We start from the raw sequence: 17,684 nt of genomic DNA, 5'->3' as shown, positions 1-17,684 counted from the left end.
CTGTGTGTATCCCAAAACCAACCCGTTTTAAAACACAAGTTCCCGGGCAGCCGGGCGGGAATTAAATCCTTTTTTTTAAAAAAAAAAAAAAAAAAAAAGATCTGCCGGGCATGGTGCTGTACACCTTTAATCTCAGCCCTCGGGAGGCAGAGGTAGGTGGATCTCCATGAGATCAAAGCCACCCTAGTACATTGTGACTTCCAGGTGGGCTGTGACTAGGGAGATCCTGTCAAAAAAAAAAAAAAAAACCCCAACAAAAAGACAAAAAAAAAAAAAGGATCCAAAGCCACTAAACCATGTCCCCAAATACTGGCATCTCTGCCTTTCTGCCTATCCCTCAGAGCACCAAACCTGCTTTCTGTCATTCTAGGGCTAGACTTCTTTACCTACCCAGAGTCTGTCTCCATGGGCCCAGCACGGTGACAGGTGATCAGGGTGGTGTGGTGCTTTGAGCCCTTGAAGCGGTCCATCTTGGTAGTCCAGAGGGTAGGCTGGGCTGGGCGGGCAGCTGTCACCTGCAGGCCTTTCTTCACCTTAATCCTGTGGAAAGGGTATGGGTGGTTGGTGAAGATGGGGACTGAACTGTAGACTGCATCAGAAAGAAGCTAGAGTGGTCAGCCTCCTGTCTGGCTTCTCCAGAGCAGGCCAGAAGGGTTCCACCTTAAGACAAGTCACATCACACTCCCCCTACCCCACTTGAAGGCCAATTATGACTTTCTACTGCCAACAAGCTGAAGGCTAAGGTTGATGTCCCAGAGCTTCCAAGCCCTGATCCAGCCTCATCAGACATCTCTCCACTCACTCTGGGCTTCAGCCACACCAAGAGTTCCTCCCCACACATGCAGCTCACATTTATGGCCCCAGGCCTTTGCTCAGGCGGTGCCTACAGCCTAGCCAGTCTTTCTTCTCAAACTCCATTACCCCTAGGTGGTAGTGGATGGCTTTCTCCCTTATTCTGCCCACTGGCCTAGGCCCTCAGGATACTTTATACTTCATCCAAGCATGCTGCCCCCACCACCCATGTTCTCTAATCTAGGTCATGCTTGCCTCCTCCGACCACAGAGGGCCCCATGGAGCAGCAGATGGAGACTGGACCTTGGTCCTCTATGTACCTCCGTAGTGGAGACACAGGGTTCAGTGTGTACAGTAAGATCTGCGGAGTGAGTGAATGATTGAGTGTGGGTGGGCAAGAAAGGTGGGGAGATATACCAGTGGGATTTCCACAAATCCAAATGTGGGAGAGGAAAAGCCACATTATACATCCTTGTCAGCTACATTAGAGGGTAGGGTTGGGATAACTTCCTGCAAAAAAGGATACATCGGGTGGGAGTCTTCTATGGGAAGAGGTAAGCTCTGTCCAAAGCACCCCTCAGCAAGGGTGGCAATCGGGGAACACACAGATGCTTATGCCCAGGCAGATACCCATCTCTGCAGCATTTAAGCAGTAGAACAGTATAGGGCACTGCACTTCCCTGGCTCCGAGCCTCTCCTGCTTCCCCTCCCACAGGCAGGGTCAGCCCACAGGACAGGGAGTTCCAGGCCCATCACAACATCCTGCAACTCTTTGCTTGGAGAGTTTATGCAAGATCCATGATTTGTGGAGGCCAAGGACTCCAGCAAGGACCCCAGAAAAAGTAGGTATCTGCTGTCTTCCTGAAGAGATCCCCATCCCCTCTTCTACCCACTCACCGCAGGGTAAGGAGGTTGGCTGTGAAGTTGTGCCGAAGCAGGAGGGTGGCACTGAAAAGCTGGCCCGGACGCACTGGCACATCAGGCACTTGTAAAGTGACTGCTTCATCCAGAGGTATCTCCCGGTACTGTGGGGGATCCGCAGGGTGCAGCTCCACAACACCCACTGGGAGAGCCTGCTCCCCAGATTCCTCCTCCATTCTGGGGCCACAGCCCTCAGGGCCCTCGCCTGCAGGCTCCAGCCTGTAGGCCAGTTCAGCCCGTGTGGTGGAGCTCTGGGAGAACCAGTGAGAGGGGAACTCCAGCTCCACCACGCAGGCGCCCAGGGATGGCTGTGAATGCAAGGAAGACAAAGGCTGTGGCTGGCTCTGGGAATGGTGGGAAGGAGTCTTACTCCCATGGATGGAAAAATAGAAGCTGGAGGGGTCCTTGAAAGGCAGGACTAGGGATGTATCTCAGGTGATAAACTAGGGACCCCAGGTCTAGGTCTCAGAACACACTGCTGGTCACTCCTCTGCCCCCAGGAACAAACTCACGGGCAAAGTAGCTAATTCCAACTATGTCCCAGGACCTGCCTAGAGCAGTTAAGAAACAATTATCCTTGCTGGGTATGGTGGTGCATGCCTTTAGTCCCAGCACTTGGGAGGGAGAGGCAGACAGATCTCTTGTGAGTTCAAGGCCGGCTTGGTCTACATAGTGAGTTCAGGCCAGCAGGGGCTACAGGGAGACCCTGTCTCAAAAAGACTGAAAAAAAAAAAAAAAAAGAAACAATTCTCTGGACCTGACCCCCCAAAATAGTAGAAAAACCAGGAAAGTTCAGGCCATTACTACACATGCAACTGATCATGCTGCTACAGCCACTCTTGTGTTCAACTCACATATTCCCTTTCTAACTCCCTCTAGGTGAGAACTGTTTCATCCTAATTTTATAGGGACATGCCCAAAGTCAGGTACCATGGACTGACTGTCTTAAGGAACCAGGGCTAGCTGTCAGGAAACCAGAATGGAGTCAGGTGGCTCAAGCCTTCAGACGTCACAGAGTGTGGAGTCCTCTCCTCTCTACTCTAGGGCCATGCCTAGCTGGCACAGCAGCAGTGTCAACGCACTCACCTGGAAGCGGCAGGCTTGGTGGGCAGTGCCTACAGGATGTGTAGCATACAGCCGTGCGCAGGGCAGGCTGCCTGGTCCTGGAGGCCAATCCTGCCCTTTGAGATGGAAGAGGACTCGGGCATGGGGCTCTGCTGGAGTCACAGCTGCTTCCACTGAAACAGCCCGCACATCCCAAGGGACAGGCCGCTGGTGGGGCTCAGTGACTCGAGGAGGAACCACCTGGAAGAAGCAGGGGGTAGGGGGTGGTGGGTATTGACAGTTAGATCTGGGATGGTGTGAGTGATATCAGGTTTCTAATCTCAGCCTGGCAGGTCAGAACTGTTATGGGCCCCAGTCTTCCTGTACGGAGGATAGGAAGCACACCTCAGCTCTAAGTCCCATTAGCCTGGGAGTCCCTGGGCTCCCTCCTTACCTGCTGAGTGGCAAAAGGTGGGTAGGAGGCTCGGAGAAGTGGCTGAGCCCTGGGCCAGGGCTGCAGGAGCAGAAAGGTCTCAGATCGGGAGTCCAGGGAAGAGTTGGCAGGTGGGTAATGGCCCACCTGCTGCACACGGAAGTGCTCGGGGGCATCCAGGAGCTCCAGGGCCACAGGCAGATAGATAGAGTCCGGGCGATCTTGGTTGCTGCCTACTGAGGAAGGATAAGGGATAAAGACAGGGTGGCTCAAGAGCTGGCAGAGACTGAATGGAGTGCCATCCTGAGGACAGTGAGGCTAGGCAATGGAGGGAGAAATGGGCTACAAATGTGCCATCCCCCAAATGTAGAGGAATCACCCCATTTCACAGATGAGGTAACTGAGTTACAGAGAGCATCACAAAGGCAGTTTGAATCAGAGTCAGAGCCTGGAAGGTAACCTCTCAGCCATGCATTCCATCTTCCACGGACCTTGCTTCTCTTTCTCTCTCCATCAGAGCCTTCTCAACATCTTCTCCCCTACTTGTGCCTACTATCACAAGGGGGAACTAAGGGGGCATAACTTTTCCTGTATGGGGGCCTATTCAGTAAAAGACGGTGCTGAGATGAGCTTTGTGGAAATGGTGACCCTTTCTCTGTTTCTGGGTCCTTTGCAGGAAATGGTTGGGCATCACTCTCCATTACTACCATAGAAACGCACAGCAAATTTCCAAATTTGCTTCTTTCTTCCCTGTCCCTACTGGGGATTAGAATACAGGAGTGAGACACAGGAGAGGTATGGATGAGTTTGGGAGTGCCCTGAGTGTGGGAACCATGAGTCTGGAAAGACGGAATGAATATACAATCACAACAAGCACAACGGCCCACTAAGACCAACTGCTCTGTACTCCCAGCACTAATGATTGAGATTTTTGGAACACTTAACCTGACTCAGGTACAATTTAAAGCATTTTACATGTATTAATTCTTTCAGTTCTCTGACGAGAACCTATGAATCAGGTTCTATTACTACAAACTCCACTTTATGGACTTAGGAAATAAGTAAAGGGGCTTGAGGTCCCATAGTGTTGAAGGGTGGACCTGGGAGGTCAGCTGAAGGATTCACCATGGTGCCACCTTGCCTTCTCCACTTGCTGCAGGGCAACACACCCTGTGTGTGGGCTTCCCATATGAACTGTGCCTCCCCCCACAGGGCCCAGAGCAAATGCTGCCTCCCTCTCAGGGAAGCCTTCTGTGGTCACTGACCCCCTTTTCAAGTCTCCTTACTCCAGCTCTGTTTGCGTGGGCTAGGGCTGCAAGGTGAAGATGCCACAGAAGAGTGGGAGATGGTGAAAGATTCTCTACCCTCCTTCCCCCACTCAGGGAGCGGACTCCTGGTCACAGAACCTCACTATTCTCAGAACCTCACTATTCTGAGTTAGGGTCTTGCTACTTTGCCCCCCAAATCCCTGCCTCTGCCATCAACTCCAGGCCCTGTCTTACTTGTTCTAGAATTCCCTTAGACTGGGACTCTCTCCCTAGAGAGGCTCCCTGGGAGCCTGGTGAGCTGATTTATGTCCTGGCTCTAATCCATGAAAGATGGGCCAGTCACCATCTTTGAACCCCATCTTCTCACTTGCAGAATGAACAGGATTTCGTGACCCTATGATCAGAGGAGGGTTTTGTAAAATGTGGAGCCCAGTGTGAAGTGGGATTGTGGGTGGTGTATAATAGTTGTGACAAAGCTTTCCTCCTAAGGATTATTAGGGCTCCCGATGGGTCCCTCAGGATGGGGAGCAGGTGGCTGAAATTAGCCCTAGAGTCCACTTCCTCAGAGCCCACAGCTGGGTTTGGGGTGAGGGGCTCTTTCCATCATGGTGCATGTGTGTAAGATGTTCCTCCTGGGACCCCTAACACCCATCCCTCTAAGGGGGCAAGTGAATGACTCTTGGCCCCTGGGGATGATGGCTCCTGGGCTCCAGTCCACCTTCTAATTCACTGCCTCTATAATAACAAGATGCCGAGTCTGACTCCCACGAACTTCCATGGTCTCCCATCACCGGGAGTCCAGCTCCCTCGGTGGGGGAAGGAGGGTCGAGAATTCTTCACCGTCTCCCACTTTTCCGTGGCATTCTTCACCTTGCAGCCCCAGCCCACTCCAAGGGCATTTCTACCTCTTACTCCAGCACTGATGAGTATACCTATAGGGGCTCGGGACGGCGGCGAGGATGGGGCTCTACCTGGAGATCCTAAGATCAGAGATCTCCTTGGGACGGGCAGAGGGTCTGCTTATCTCGCAGGTCCTAGGCAATGGGGTCGTTTTGCATTCCCGTGAGGGGCGGCTTGATGGGGGCAGGAGGCTAGGAACCGCTGGTTAGGGAGTGGTGGAGCACGCGGAAGCCAGGTTGGACTTCCCGAAAGAGAGGAGACTCTCAAAGGTGTGGGACTGGGTGGGTGAGAAGGGTGAGCAGCCGGTAAGCTCAGGCAAGATCTGCCAGGTGGTGCACAGGGAAGAGGCAAAAGGGCGGGAGTCCGGGAGCGGGTTCCCCAATAACCGACCTCAACAGGACAAGCTGCGGAGCCGCAGCGCTCAGGGTTTAGTTTGAGCCCGAAGGCTCAGGGATCCCGGTCAACGTCAGCGCGCGGCCTTGGCCGGGCCCCGTGGCCCCCCGCCCCTCCCTCCCCTCCCCTCCCGCTGACCTCTCACGACGTCCAGGGCGAGGGCCACCAGGAGGCAGAGCCAGGCACCACGAGGCCCCCGGGGGGCCGCGGCCAAGCGCCGGGCCATCGGGGCGCACATCCTTCCCACCGAAGGCGGGTACCAGGCGCGCGGTTCAGGTGGCCGCGGTCCAGCCCCGCATCTCCGGCGCCCGCTTCGTGCCGGCCCCGCTGGCCAGCCGGGTCCCGGCCGCCGTCCGCCCGCGGCTGCAGTTTGCAGACAATGGAGCGGGAGCAGTGGGGTGGGAGGGAGCTCAACGCCGCACATGGGCTGTCCCCTCCGCCCCGCCGGGTCCTAGTGCCCTGCGGATCCCGAAGCCAGAGCGCCGGAGGCGTCAGAGGTCCAGAAAGCCACCTCCGGGCGAGTGAGCAGATTGATGTTGACTGCCAGGAGGCACAAGGTTTGTTCTCCTAGGCTTTCTCTCCGAGGCTGCTTATGGAAGGGGAAAAAAGCCACTTCCTGACTCACCCCCACTCCACAGGCATCTCACCTGTAAAGGAATCTCTCTAGAATCCAGGGACATAGGGGAACAGAGCTGCAGGGGCAGAAAAGGAGAGAGGCCAAACCCAGCCAGATGACAACTCTGGGCCTGCCCTCCCGTGGGGGCAGATTGTTTTATGCCTAGCTCCACCCCAGGGAGAGACCCAAAGGGTGAAGGGTGCAGGCTGGTCAATCTTCCTGATGGAGGCCTGCCGCCTCCGGTCCGGCCTAACCTTGCCTGCCAGGTGATGTTGGGAGAGGTCCAGAGATCCAGCGTCTCCATGGCAGCTTAAAAAGAAAAAAAAACAAACCTCAAACATGCCTGGGCCCTCCCCGAAACAGCAGATGCACCTAGAGACCAAGTGAGAACTTCAGTGTAGTAAATTCCTCAGTCTGGTAGGGACAAATGGGAGGGAAAGCCAATCTTCAGGGTCCCCAATGCTGCAACACTCCAGCACCATCAGTTCCTGTACTGCTGGCCAGATCTGGAAGTTTCCAAGAGTGCTTGTCTTCCTCCAAGGTCTGGAGGGAAGGATACCAGGTACAGCCTTGCCTTTCTCCTTCTCTCCCTCCTTCCCTCCCTCCCTCCCTCCCCCCTCCACAGAAAGGGGTTTGGCAGCAGAAACATCAAAGCCATCCAGATTTTAAGTACATTTTATTCAGAAGATAATAAAATAGCGTGCACTTTATTTAAAACCAACCAAGCGCTGATAAAAATATATATGTATCATTGCAGCTGATTCCACATCAAACCTTGTCAGAACTGGGCATTTATTCCTCACATCTTGTGCTGGACCTGACAGAGGACATCTGCCTCTGCCAGGGCCTCAGAAGAAGAGGCCCCTAAAGGCCAAGGCCAAGAGTGATCAAGTACCCAGATGGAGGTGAGCAGCACATTCTGCGGTCCTGCAGAGGAGGACAGAGCAAGGGCTGCCCTGTGCTCTCCCGGATGTTGGGCTGTACACTGATCAACAGGTGCTCCAGGGTGGCAGACAGTAGAGGGGCAGAGTATGCTTGTAGCTAGCAGACAAGGCAGTGTGGGTCCTCCCGCCTCTTTCAAGTTCTCTGAAATCCTCAACCATCTCTGACGGCTGCCACAGGGCCCCATCTGCAGGACAGCTGCCCTTTGCTTTGGTTGCAGGGGAGTTGGGATTCTGCAAGGGACTGCTCTCTGAACAGAGTAGCCACAACTCACTTCCCTATGTACAGTGGCAAGTAGAGGGTACTGTTGACTGGGGTTAAGGCACTTGTAACAGATTCCAGATACACAGGCCTCCAGGGGACCCAGATTCTGCTTTCTTTATCCTCAGGTCCCACACCCCTTCCCAATGCTGGGTAATGAGGAAGACAGTGAAGGCCTCAAGGGACTTGGGATGCTGGTATGGTGGGAGTCAGTGATAGAAAGTAGAGAAAAAGGAAGCAAGCTGAGGGTGTGGCCATAGAGGAGCTGGGGAAGGCTGGAGCTGTGAGAGGAAGCCAGGCAGCAGCAGAGGGAAGCAGGCTAATCAGAGGCAGTGGTGCTGGCTGAGAGCAGAAGCTGGGGACCAGGCCCCTCCAACCAGCCCTGGTTATGGCAGGCTGGGTACAGAGAAAGGGTAGGGAGCTACCAAGGACCAGATCCTCCTCTCTCAGCTGGAGCAGGGGTAAAGGTGTCAAAAGTTCAGACAGGCAGGGGGCTGCAAGGAGGGCCATGAGACCCAGAAGCAGCTCAGCTCTTTGGTATAATGAAGGTGGCACTGTAGCATCCCTGTCACTCTTCCTCCACATTCCGGGATGCTTTGGCTGCTCGCCTTGGCTTCCCACGTAGCTCTTCTATCTGGCGTTCTAGCCCTCGAACCTTGGCTTCCAGATGGGTCCCTGAGCCCCCGGAACCAGTGAGCCGACTCAGCAAGGCATAGAGAGTCAGCAGGGCCAGAAGCATCAAGGCCCGGGTGGAAGGGTCAGGCACTGACTTCACCAGGGCCACAAAGCCAGCCACAAACATAACAAGCTTCAGGCCCCCCAAGATCCGCCCTAGCAAGGCCAAGACCAAACCAAGAAGTAGGGACAGCAACCAATAGATGGCCAGAGCCCCTGCTCCCCACAGCAGAAGGGTCTGGACTTGGCTGGGGCTGAGCTTCATGCCCTGGGTGAGATGTTCACCTGCAAGGGAGAGGGAGAGTCAGCAACCTAGAGGCATGGTAAGAGAAGAGAGGCAAGACCTAGTAAAGTGGGAGGGCCAACTGCCTTGCAAAGGCATAGACTGTTCTCACCAGGCTTGGGAGACAGGTGTGAATCCCAGCCTTCTGGCTGTGGGGTTCCAGACTTCTCTTACTAACACTGAGTTTCCTTTATTATATGAGAACAATTCTGTCTGCCTCCCTGAGCTGTGATTAGCCATATTAAAACTTCACATGATGCCCAATACCAGTAACCCCTGGTACAGTTGGTAAGAATCACTAGCTTGCTCTTATGCTGTACCTCCAGAGATATCTTTGGACTGGCAAACAGCTAGAGGAACGTGTAGCCCCTGACACGGAAAAACACCCACCAATAGCAAGGTCAGGCACAGTTCTGGATGACTATCCAATTCTCTGCCACTCACCTTCCAGTCCCAAGGCACCCAACAACTGGGCAGCGATCCCAGACAGGGCAAAGCATGCCACTGAGATGGCTGATGAGATGGCCCACATCACCTGTGACAGGGTCTGTGGAAAGAGACAAATTCATCATTAATGAGGCTCTTTCCCTTCCACATGACCCCAAAGCCTGGCAAGATCTACAGAGAAGTCTCTGACTCATTTCTCAATCAATAGAGATGGGCCTCGATCAGAAATCTGGGGACCCTGGACCTGGCTAGGGGGACCCTTGACCTGGCTAGGGGGACCCTTCTGCCATTTTCCTTCCTGACCCAGAAACCAGGATATCTGGGATGTAGTTCATTTGGTCAGCTGAGATGCTTTGGAGGTAGCAGTGGGTTACACTTGTGTGTGAACTGGGGCTCAACAAGTCCCATTAGTGGCCACCCCATGAAACTGGAGGCCTCTGAGCCTCCTAGGGAATCACAAAGGCATGTAAAAGAATGTCTGTAAAGGTCTGAGACACATCAATGAAAAGGAGTTGATCAGCTCTACTACATTATGGGGTGTGTGTGTGTGTGTGTGTGTGTGTGTGTGTGTGTGTGTGTGTGTGTATGCGTGTGTGTGTGCATATGCCTGCAGAGCCAGAAGAGGTTATCAGATCCCCTGGTGCCAGAGTTACAGGCAGTTATTAGTCACCTGTGGGTACTGGGAACCCAACTCAAGTCCTGCCAGGCCCGGTGGTACATGCCTTTAATCCCAGCAACCTAGGAGACAGAGGCAGGGGGATCTCTCTGAGTTCAAGGCTAGGGATCTCTCTGAGTTCAAGGCTACCTTGGCTACACAGTGAGACCCTGTCTCGAAAATCAAAAACACCAAACTAGTCTACATAGTGAGCTCTAGGCCAGCTGGAGCTCCAGGGAGACCTGTTTCAAAAAGACCAAATAAAAAAAAAGACTCATTTCCTAGTCTTTCTGGAAAACAGGATAATAACAGAGAAACACGGGGTAGAACGAAAGACCAGAGGGTAAGAACCACACAGTGAGGCAGCAAAACATGGGGCCTGGCAGGCTGCATTTGTGGAAGGTGGGACTCTGCATCAGGGATTAGGACAGAGAGGATGTGGTGGCAAGTGAGGTGCCATTGACAATGTCCCTCCTGATGGCTCAGCAGTTAAGAGCACTGGCTGCTCTTGCAGAGGATCCAGGTTCAATTCCCAGCACCCACATGGTGGCTAACAGCCGTCCGTAACTCCAATTCCAGGGGATCTGACAACCTCTTCTGACCTCCATGAGCACTGCACAACATGGGTGCACTTATACACATGCAGGCAATATACTCATACACATAAAATTAAAAAATAAATAAAATATTAAAATAATGTCTCTCCTTTCTGTGCACAGCCACGGCAAGAACTACCTTCCTTACCTCTGAAACCACATGCATAGTCTCAGGCCCCAGCCAGGTATCCAGTGTCTCCCGTAGAGATCTGCCAATCTGGGTCAAAAGATCAGCTGAGGCCTCCCTCTTCTGCTGGGTGGGTGGGACAAAGTCTTGATGGGATTGGGATGATGCTGAATGGATGAGGACAAGAGCCACTAGGACCATAAGGATGGCTTTGAACAGGTGCGTGCTCCATGACGGACTGCTGCTGGAGCCTGCCATGGCTGGATCTGTCAGGAGAGGGACACAGAGTAAGTAGTGAGCCAGACCTGACAGACATCCCTGCTCTAGCTCTGCTCTACCAGTCCTCAGACCCGCTCTCACAGGTCTGGTCTGCCAGCCCCCTTCTCCACTCTGCCCCGTTAAACTTAGAAAGAGCTGTTTGCTGAAAAAAGAAGCAGCAAAACTTGCAACGTAAGCTGGCTAACACCACCTGATCCCTGGCTTCCTCTTCTGTACCCTCTACCATGTGCAGATCAGTAAGCTAGCAGGTACTATTCTATGCCTTAAAGTGGCCAAGATCTCTCAGACCTTCAGGTACTATGGGTATAAAAGAATTGCAAAACTCTATAAGCTTCATCCCGAGAAGCCTATAATCTACTTAAGACAGACCTGATATAGAAAGCAACTTAAAAATAGCACTCAAGTAGGATTACCACTGCACAATTCAAAGAAAAATGCTCGGTTAACATGAGCAAATAAGACTGGCTACACATGCACCACTCGTTCTGCAGGGCCGTCGCACAAGAAAGCTGTTCTCCTGGCCCTTCTTGGTACAGGCAAAGAAACAGATGGGAGCACTTGTACAACATCATTGCTCTTAGAAGGCTCGGATCCCAAGCCTCTGCTTCCAAATCCTATGCCTTTTGGGGGTCAAGGTCCATGGCCATCTCAATCAGGGCTGCTCAATTAGAGCACCTGAGAAGGCCACGAAGTACCAGCGTCTGTGTCCTAAGCACACGGGTTCCAATGCCTCTGTCTGGATGTGAGACGCTCTCCAGATGATTCCACTGTACAAAGCTGAGAACCATTCTGAGGGCAAAGGCCAAACAAACTCAGTTTTTCCTACATGTTTACTCAACAGTAAACACTGAAGATTTCTGTGACTACCTGTGTGAGGTTTGGGGTTTTTTGTTTTTCCCCTCATACCAAGCAAGCTATCTATTCTGCAATGAACACAAAATGGGTGTCCTCTGATTCCCCAGTTTTGACACACTCTGCTTGGAGGTATAGTCAAATACCACAGGTTGAGGGCTCAGCCCCCATGGCCGCCACCCTCAGTTGTAACGTGGCCCCGGGTTGGTGGGTTGTCCTTTCCAAGGTTACTACCCTTTCATTCACTCAGCATTACATTAATAAACTCTAAAGAAAAGCTGTGCTTCAATGATTAAAATGTTAACTGGTGCTAGGGATATAGCTCAGTGGCAGATGGCTCACCTAGCATGCACAAGGCCCTGGATTCAATCCTCAGTGCCTCAACAAAATAATAAACGAACGTCAACTGCCAAATGATAATTATTGATACAGTCTATGATGCCTATTGACTTTCAGATCACAACAGAACGTGTAATGTCTTGACCTGTTCTTTAATTCAGTGCTTCAGTTAATATAAAGCATGTAAGTGCCTATGATGTCTAACTTGAAGACAAGTAATGTCTGTCTCAAGAACTACAGAAACTGAACCCAGGTCAAGGCCCATTATGATGTTCTGGCCAGAGGAAAGGAAAAAATGGAGCTGTATTCTTTGGGTGAAAAAACCCCACTCGGCATGTGGCCTCCTTTGCACAGTGCCTGCTGGACCCCCTTTCCCTCCCTGCAAAACCCCTTTCACATATCTGAGCTCCATAGCATAGAGATTTGAGACCAACAGCATTTCAGCCCCCGAATGAACCCAATTTCCTTCCCACCAACTCTCCTCTCTCAAGTACTGGTTTTCAAGCAGCGGGAAGTAGGACCTGGGCCTCTAACATCCTCATATGCCAGTCACAAGTCCCAGCTTACTTTATCTGTGCTCTGACTGCTTGGACATAAATCAAGGCTCCCACAACCCCTTCACTGGGTTCAATTAACTGGCTAAAGAGACTCAAGAATCCAGGGAAACACAAGCACTGACTAATCACAAAGGAAATTACAAAGGACACTGAGGTATACCAGCCATAAAGATGGGTAATAGGAGGCATGGGAATAGGGTGCAGAGTTTCCCTGTCCAGATGCTGAACCCTTATGTTTAGTTATCAGAAGCTCTCCAAGCCCAGGCTTTTCTAGGTTTCCGTACAAGTTTCAGTATGTAGGTAAAATGAACCAAATTACTGACCACTGAAAATCGACTCAATCTTCAGCCACTTTTCCTCCACAGAGGAAGTCCCAACCTCTCAACACATGGCTGGTTCCCCTGGCAGTCACCCCTCCTTTCCTGTGGTTATCTAGGGAACTCTCTAAAAAGGGTCTTATTAACATAAGGGATATGTTTGAAAGGGATGTCTTTCACCTTTCAGTCTCTGAAGATCTTGCAGGAAACCAGGCCAAAAGGCCAATTATTCTGATAAAAGGTATCCTTTAAAAAATATTCTAAAATTATTTTATGTGTGTATGTGTATTGCCTGCAAGCAAGTAAGTGCACCTGTGTCGTGCAATGCCCATGGAGGTGAGGTGTCAGATCCCCTGGAAATGGAGTTACGGACAGTTGTTAACTGCCATGTGAGTGCTGGAAATCAAACCTGGTCTTCTGCAAGACCAGCCAGTGCTCTTGGGGCTGGAGAGATGCTTAAGAACACTGGCTATTCTAATCCCAGCAACCACAAGGCAGTAACTGTTTGTAACTCCAGTTCTAGGTGATCCGATGCCGTCTTCTGTCCTCTGAAGGCACTGCGAAACACCAGTACACTTACATACATGCAGGCATAACACTCATATATAAAATAAAAATAAATATATAAAAATTAGATACAAACAAACAAAATTTTTTTTAAAGTGCAGCCAGTGCTCTTACCCACTGAGCCATCCCTCCTGTCTGACAAAAGGTATCTTTATTGTTCTTTGCATGTATTAAATTATACAAGATATATATGAGCTCTGAGCCAGGAAGGGTAGATGGAAACCAAAATACTGGTGGTGCTCGTGGTAGGGTGGTGGTGGTGTGTATGTGTCTGTGTGTGACAAAGAATGACCTTAACTTCCCACCCCCAAACTAGGCAAAGGGTTAAAGAATCATGAATAAAAAGCAAGAATGGACAGGTCTCGCAAGTACTGTTCATCTCATCTCATTTCATCTCATCTCACAACTGCCTTCAGGTAAGTATTATTATCATCTCCTGGTGATGAAATCAAAGAAAAATAAGCAGTGTGTGGGCAAACTAGTCTGTGAAGCTGGGTGACCTGACATCGGACCCCGTCCTAGTATACAACCACGCTGCTGTACCATGTTCAATTTAGAAGTGACTTAAAGTCATACAATAGATTATTCATAAGCTAAAACAAACTTGCATCTACCTATCACTTCAGGGAATTACTGGTGAAAACTGACCTAAGCACTTTGTGCTCTGATCTTGGCTGTAACATGAAACCATAGACAAGTTAAGATCCAACAAGTACTAACTTATTGAAGCAGGTGAGGATCAGCCAAGAAAAATGTTTGCAGGTCCAACTTTTCTTTGCAACCTTGCTCAAACGGCTCCAGTAAATCCTCCGTTCTCCCTCAGGCTCAGAAAGGCACCTGCAGCTCTAGGGAGTTTCTATGATTCAGACCTGATGAACAGAGCTCAGACAAGCCTCTAAGGTGGAAGAGAGGCCAGGTTTGGAAGTGTTTGTGGTTACCAGAGTATTCAGGGAGTTGGCCAGAAATCTGGAGCCATCTGGACAGAGAGGGAAAAGAAAGATGTTCCCATTTAGGAGGAGAAGGCTCCAAAAAAAGACTTCTAAAAATATAATGTTTGGGGTAGCTTCTGCCCCAGAAACAGCTGCCCAACACCCCTCCTGAGGCATGTAGAGTCAAGTGGGGTTGAAGGCACACAATTCATGTGGAAGGACCACAAGCTAGGGAAGGCTTCTAGTCTTTGGCACAAATCAAGAGCCAGATGGGTCCTGGCTGCCAGTGGTGGGAGATGAAGAAAGCACCTTAGTTCCTGAGCTATCTGGGTCACAACCATGTTGGGGACTTAAAGAGCAGGGTTGCTATCTTGGGTTGGATTCTATATCCAAGGACCTCCACCAGAAGGAATCAGGTGTCATCTCCTCTCCGCTAGAAGGTCAGGGTGATGTGAGCTACAACTCCTTGGCAGTACTGTTCTGTGCCAGCTTCAACTTCAAGTGGCCACCTGCCCCCATCTGGGGGACCTTGAAATAAACTCTCCATGGTAAGGCCAGGTGACCTTCTGAAGTGTGCCAGAAACTGATTCTCATAGGATTGTGGAGAAGTCCTATTATTGAGAGGTAGCAAGTATAGGTGATTGGTTAGTTTCTTGAGCTTGTTTCCAGATTCCCTCTCGTTCTCTTCTGAGTGAAGCCCAGGCACTATGACGCTGACCCACCATCTTCATGCTTCCTCATTTTGGCCTCAGCTACTTTTTCTTGATTTTTTTAAAAACAGGTCTCATGTAGGCAGGCTGGCCTCAAACTCGCTATGTAGCTGAGGATGACTTTGAACTCCTGATCCTACTGCTTCTACCTCCAAAGTGTTGGGATTACAGATGTGTGCAACCCGTATGTGGTCTGGACATTGAACCCAGGGCTCCATGTAAACACTTTACCAACCGAGCTACATCCCAGCCCTCATCAAATACTTTTAATAGGCTGGTCATGGTGTCATACACCTTTAATCCCAATATTCAGGAGACAGGTGGATCTCTATGATGTCAAGGCCAATCTGGTCTACATATCTAGTTCTAGGTCAGCTAGGGCTACAGGGAGACTCTGTTTCAAAAAACAAACCCTTTTAATAAAAACATGTTGTCATGATCATCAAGAACCAAACAGCCTTGGCCTCTGATGGAAGCATATCTAAAACTTTTTCACTTTCTATAATGCCTGACCTCAGACAAAAAAGAACTCAATAATAAGTAATGTATATTACCAAAAACTTCGTATGATGATTTATAATCTACAAAGTGCTTGTCATTTCATGATCTTATTTAATTCTTATGATAATCTTTTATTTTCCCCAGTGCTGGGACTCAAACTCAGGGTCTTGTACCTAGCAGGCAAGCACTCTACCACTGCCCAGTCCCTACAATCATGTTTTAAGCTATTATCCCCCCCACCCCACTTCGCTTAGATAAGTTAGTGATTTATCTGACTCACACAGCAAAACTGGGACTCAAATCTAGAACCCAGGATCTCAGTCTTGCCTTGTCCCATATTCCCACACTACCTTAGTAAGATCCCTGCCCACAGAAACTTAAAATTCTACCAAATACCATCAAGCTCAAAGAAGAATTTAAGGAGCCCTCTCACTAGGTGGTGACTCACTTGCTGAGTTTATTGGTCAAGCATGGTCTTGCACCAAGGGATAAGAGAGGACAGTACAAGGCTGAGGTCTGCTACTCCCGTTTGTTCGCCTACAGTTCGGGAGAACCCAGCTAGGCTGGGGAAGCTGCTTTATTTACTATGGTGGTGAGAAGTCGCTATACGTTCAGCTGTGATTTGCTCTGCCAGGGAAGGGTGGGTCCATCCACACACACCCCTGTCAGGGTTCCTTCCTCTTCTCTTTCTTTTCACGCTATGAATCACTACAGGGCAGGAACTGACTTGGTGCCCTCTGCTGGCCTTTGCTGTCCCTTCATTGGGCATGGCTGTAGGACAGCAGTCCTCAACTCTGGTCTGCCCAGCTGGACTGCCTGCATAGCCTGTTAAACAAGGATGTCTGCCCCACCCAGGGCAACCCACTGAGACTCTCCCAGGGAGGAGCTGAGCCTTTATTTTACTTTTTTTTTTTTAGTTTGTTTGTTCTTTAAAGCTCCCAGGGATTCTCGAGGGCTTAGCCAGTCAGCTGTTGAAGGGGTTGGCAACCCAGGGAAAAAGTCTGCTTTATGCAAAGCCTCCTAAAACTATCTGTAGAAAGGACACAGGCTGAAGTCCATCACAAACTAGCTGCTACTACCTATAAGCCTGTTATTTAACCTGAGTATCAGTCTCCTCAAACCTAAAACCTGCTGAAACTGGGTTAAGAGTTGCTGCTAGGAGCTAAGTCATTTGTGCAAGCAGTGTTCAGCATCCAACTTGCCAATACTCCACTACCTTGATGCACGTTGTAGCACTTTATCCCACAGCCTCCCTGTACCTCAGTCTGACCTAACTTTTCTTGGAATCCCTAGCACTAACACGGAATGACTAATAGGTGCTTGGCCCTGCCAAGAGGCCAGGAGGGTAAGACAGAGTCAAGAGGAGGAGAGGGAGGCTATTTTAATAGTTAATCCAAATATACAATGGCCACCTGAAAAGCAGCTATGCGGATGATCCTAAACGGGCGAAGTCACCACCGAGGAGAATGAAGTCAGAGTCCTGGCGGTCCAAGTCAGTCCTCGCTAAACCCCTGACAGCTGCTGCCCGGCAACTGTTTGGGGGCAGGGTGGCTGCAAAGGGGGCAGCCTTGCCGCGCCCTCCCAAGCCCAGACTCCAGGCGACTGGGTGTCAGTGGCATGTGCTATTTTGAACAGTACGTCCCCTGCCAAGGGCTGCGCCGTGGCGGCACTAGCAGGGACTGTAGGGAATGTGGCAAGGCCCAGGAGTTCGGGGTACCTGGAGTGGGGGTGGGGGAGGGGGAGGGCAACCCAGGTGGCGGGAGGCTGGGCCATGGGCTTGGGGGTGGGGAGCGTGGGGCTCAGCACCGGCCTCATCCTCTCAACCTGACAGCCGCTGCACTGCTACCAGACCCGCGAGAGCAAGAGACCCGCTTCTCCTGGGGAACACGCACCTCCTGGGTTACCTAGTAACGACGCCCCCGTCGCATAGCAACGAGGATCCGGGTCCCCAGTTTGCTCAGCCCGCCGCTCCGCGTTCGACCCCTCCCCACCCGGGCTTGCAGGCCTCGCGGCTCCGTCCCGGGCTCGCTGCAATGCTGTCGCTCCCGGGTCCCTCCTGCTGCCTCCCAGCTCCGCTCTTGGACCGCACTCACCCGGCTCCGGACACCGCTATCTCTCACGTGCGACTTCGCTAAAAAACGCGCCACCAAACCCGGCCTCAACTCCCGGGGCGTTTGTTTATTGTCTGCGCATGCGCGGGGCGGATGCAAGGGGAGACTGGCTGGCCGGTCCTGCAGTCCCAGCGGGCAGTGGGCGCATGCGCCCTGCTCATTCTATTTT

The 17,684-nt window shown here is 51.2% G+C and overlaps 2 protein-coding genes across 5 annotated transcripts in view; both read right to left on the bottom strand.

Annotated features, from left to right (window-relative positions):
* The window catches only part of Tmem132a (transmembrane protein 132A), a 12,571-nt gene extending 6,418 nt beyond the window's left edge, over positions 1-6,153 (bottom strand). The window contains exons 1-5 of one of the 3 annotated variants that reach the window (XM_008840729.2): positions 5,890-6,153; positions 3,212-3,426; positions 2,800-3,018; positions 1,690-2,021; positions 391-540 (exon numbers count right to left, since the gene is read on the bottom strand). In XM_008840729.2, coding sequence (XP_008838951.1) covers positions 391-540; positions 1,690-2,021; positions 2,800-3,018; positions 3,212-3,426; positions 5,890-5,989 — 1,016 coding nt within the window. In that variant the 5' untranslated portion in view covers positions 5,990-6,153. The remainder of the gene's footprint in view (positions 1-390; positions 541-1,689; positions 2,022-2,799; positions 3,019-3,211; positions 3,427-5,889) is intronic. The other 2 variants (XM_017800026.2, XM_008840728.2) reach the window with 2 other exon arrangements.
* An 873-nt stretch (positions 6,154-7,026) lies between these two features.
* On the bottom strand, positions 7,027-17,632 carry Tmem109 (transmembrane protein 109). Of its 2 annotated transcripts, none has more exons than XM_008840725.3 (4): positions 17,498-17,632; positions 10,375-10,619; positions 8,973-9,075; positions 7,027-8,530 (listed from the first exon to the last, which is right to left on the bottom strand). In XM_008840725.3, the coding sequence occupies exons 2-4, from the start codon at positions 10,609-10,611 to the stop codon at positions 8,139-8,141; spliced, it is 732 nt and encodes a 243-aa protein (XP_008838947.1). In that variant the 5' UTR covers positions 10,612-10,619; positions 17,498-17,632; the 3' UTR covers positions 7,027-8,138. The 2 variants fall into 2 exon arrangements, with proteins under 2 accessions (XP_008838947.1, XP_008838948.1); XM_008840726.3 differs by lacking the exon at positions 17,498-17,632 and adding an exon at positions 17,297-17,467.
* Between the last annotated feature and the right edge of the window lie 52 nt (positions 17,633-17,684).

The sequence above is a fragment of the Nannospalax galili genome, unplaced genomic scaffold, assembly GCF_000622305.1.
Source record: "Nannospalax galili isolate Female #2095 unplaced genomic scaffold, S.galili_v1.0 scaffold1321, whole genome shotgun sequence".
In the NCBI taxonomy this organism is placed as follows: Eukaryota; Metazoa; Chordata; class Mammalia; order Rodentia; family Spalacidae; genus Nannospalax; species Nannospalax galili.
This window is presented reverse-complemented; position numbering and strand designations above follow the sequence as displayed.

Bases quoted from the DNA above. Each gene is read 5' to 3' on its own strand.
- Tmem109 (XM_008840725.3), bottom strand. From the start codon at position 10,611: ATGGCAGGCTCCAGCAGCAGTCCGTCATGGAGCACGCACCTGTTCAAA. The intron at 9,076-10,374 runs GTAAGGAAGGTA...CTCTTTCCACAG, and splicing joins CTATGCATGTGGTTTCAGAG to ACCCTGTCACAGGTGATGTG. The intron at 8,531-8,972 runs GTGAGTGGCAGA...TCTCCCTTGCAG, and splicing joins GGGTGCCTTGGGACTGGAAG to GTGAACATCTCACCCAGGGC.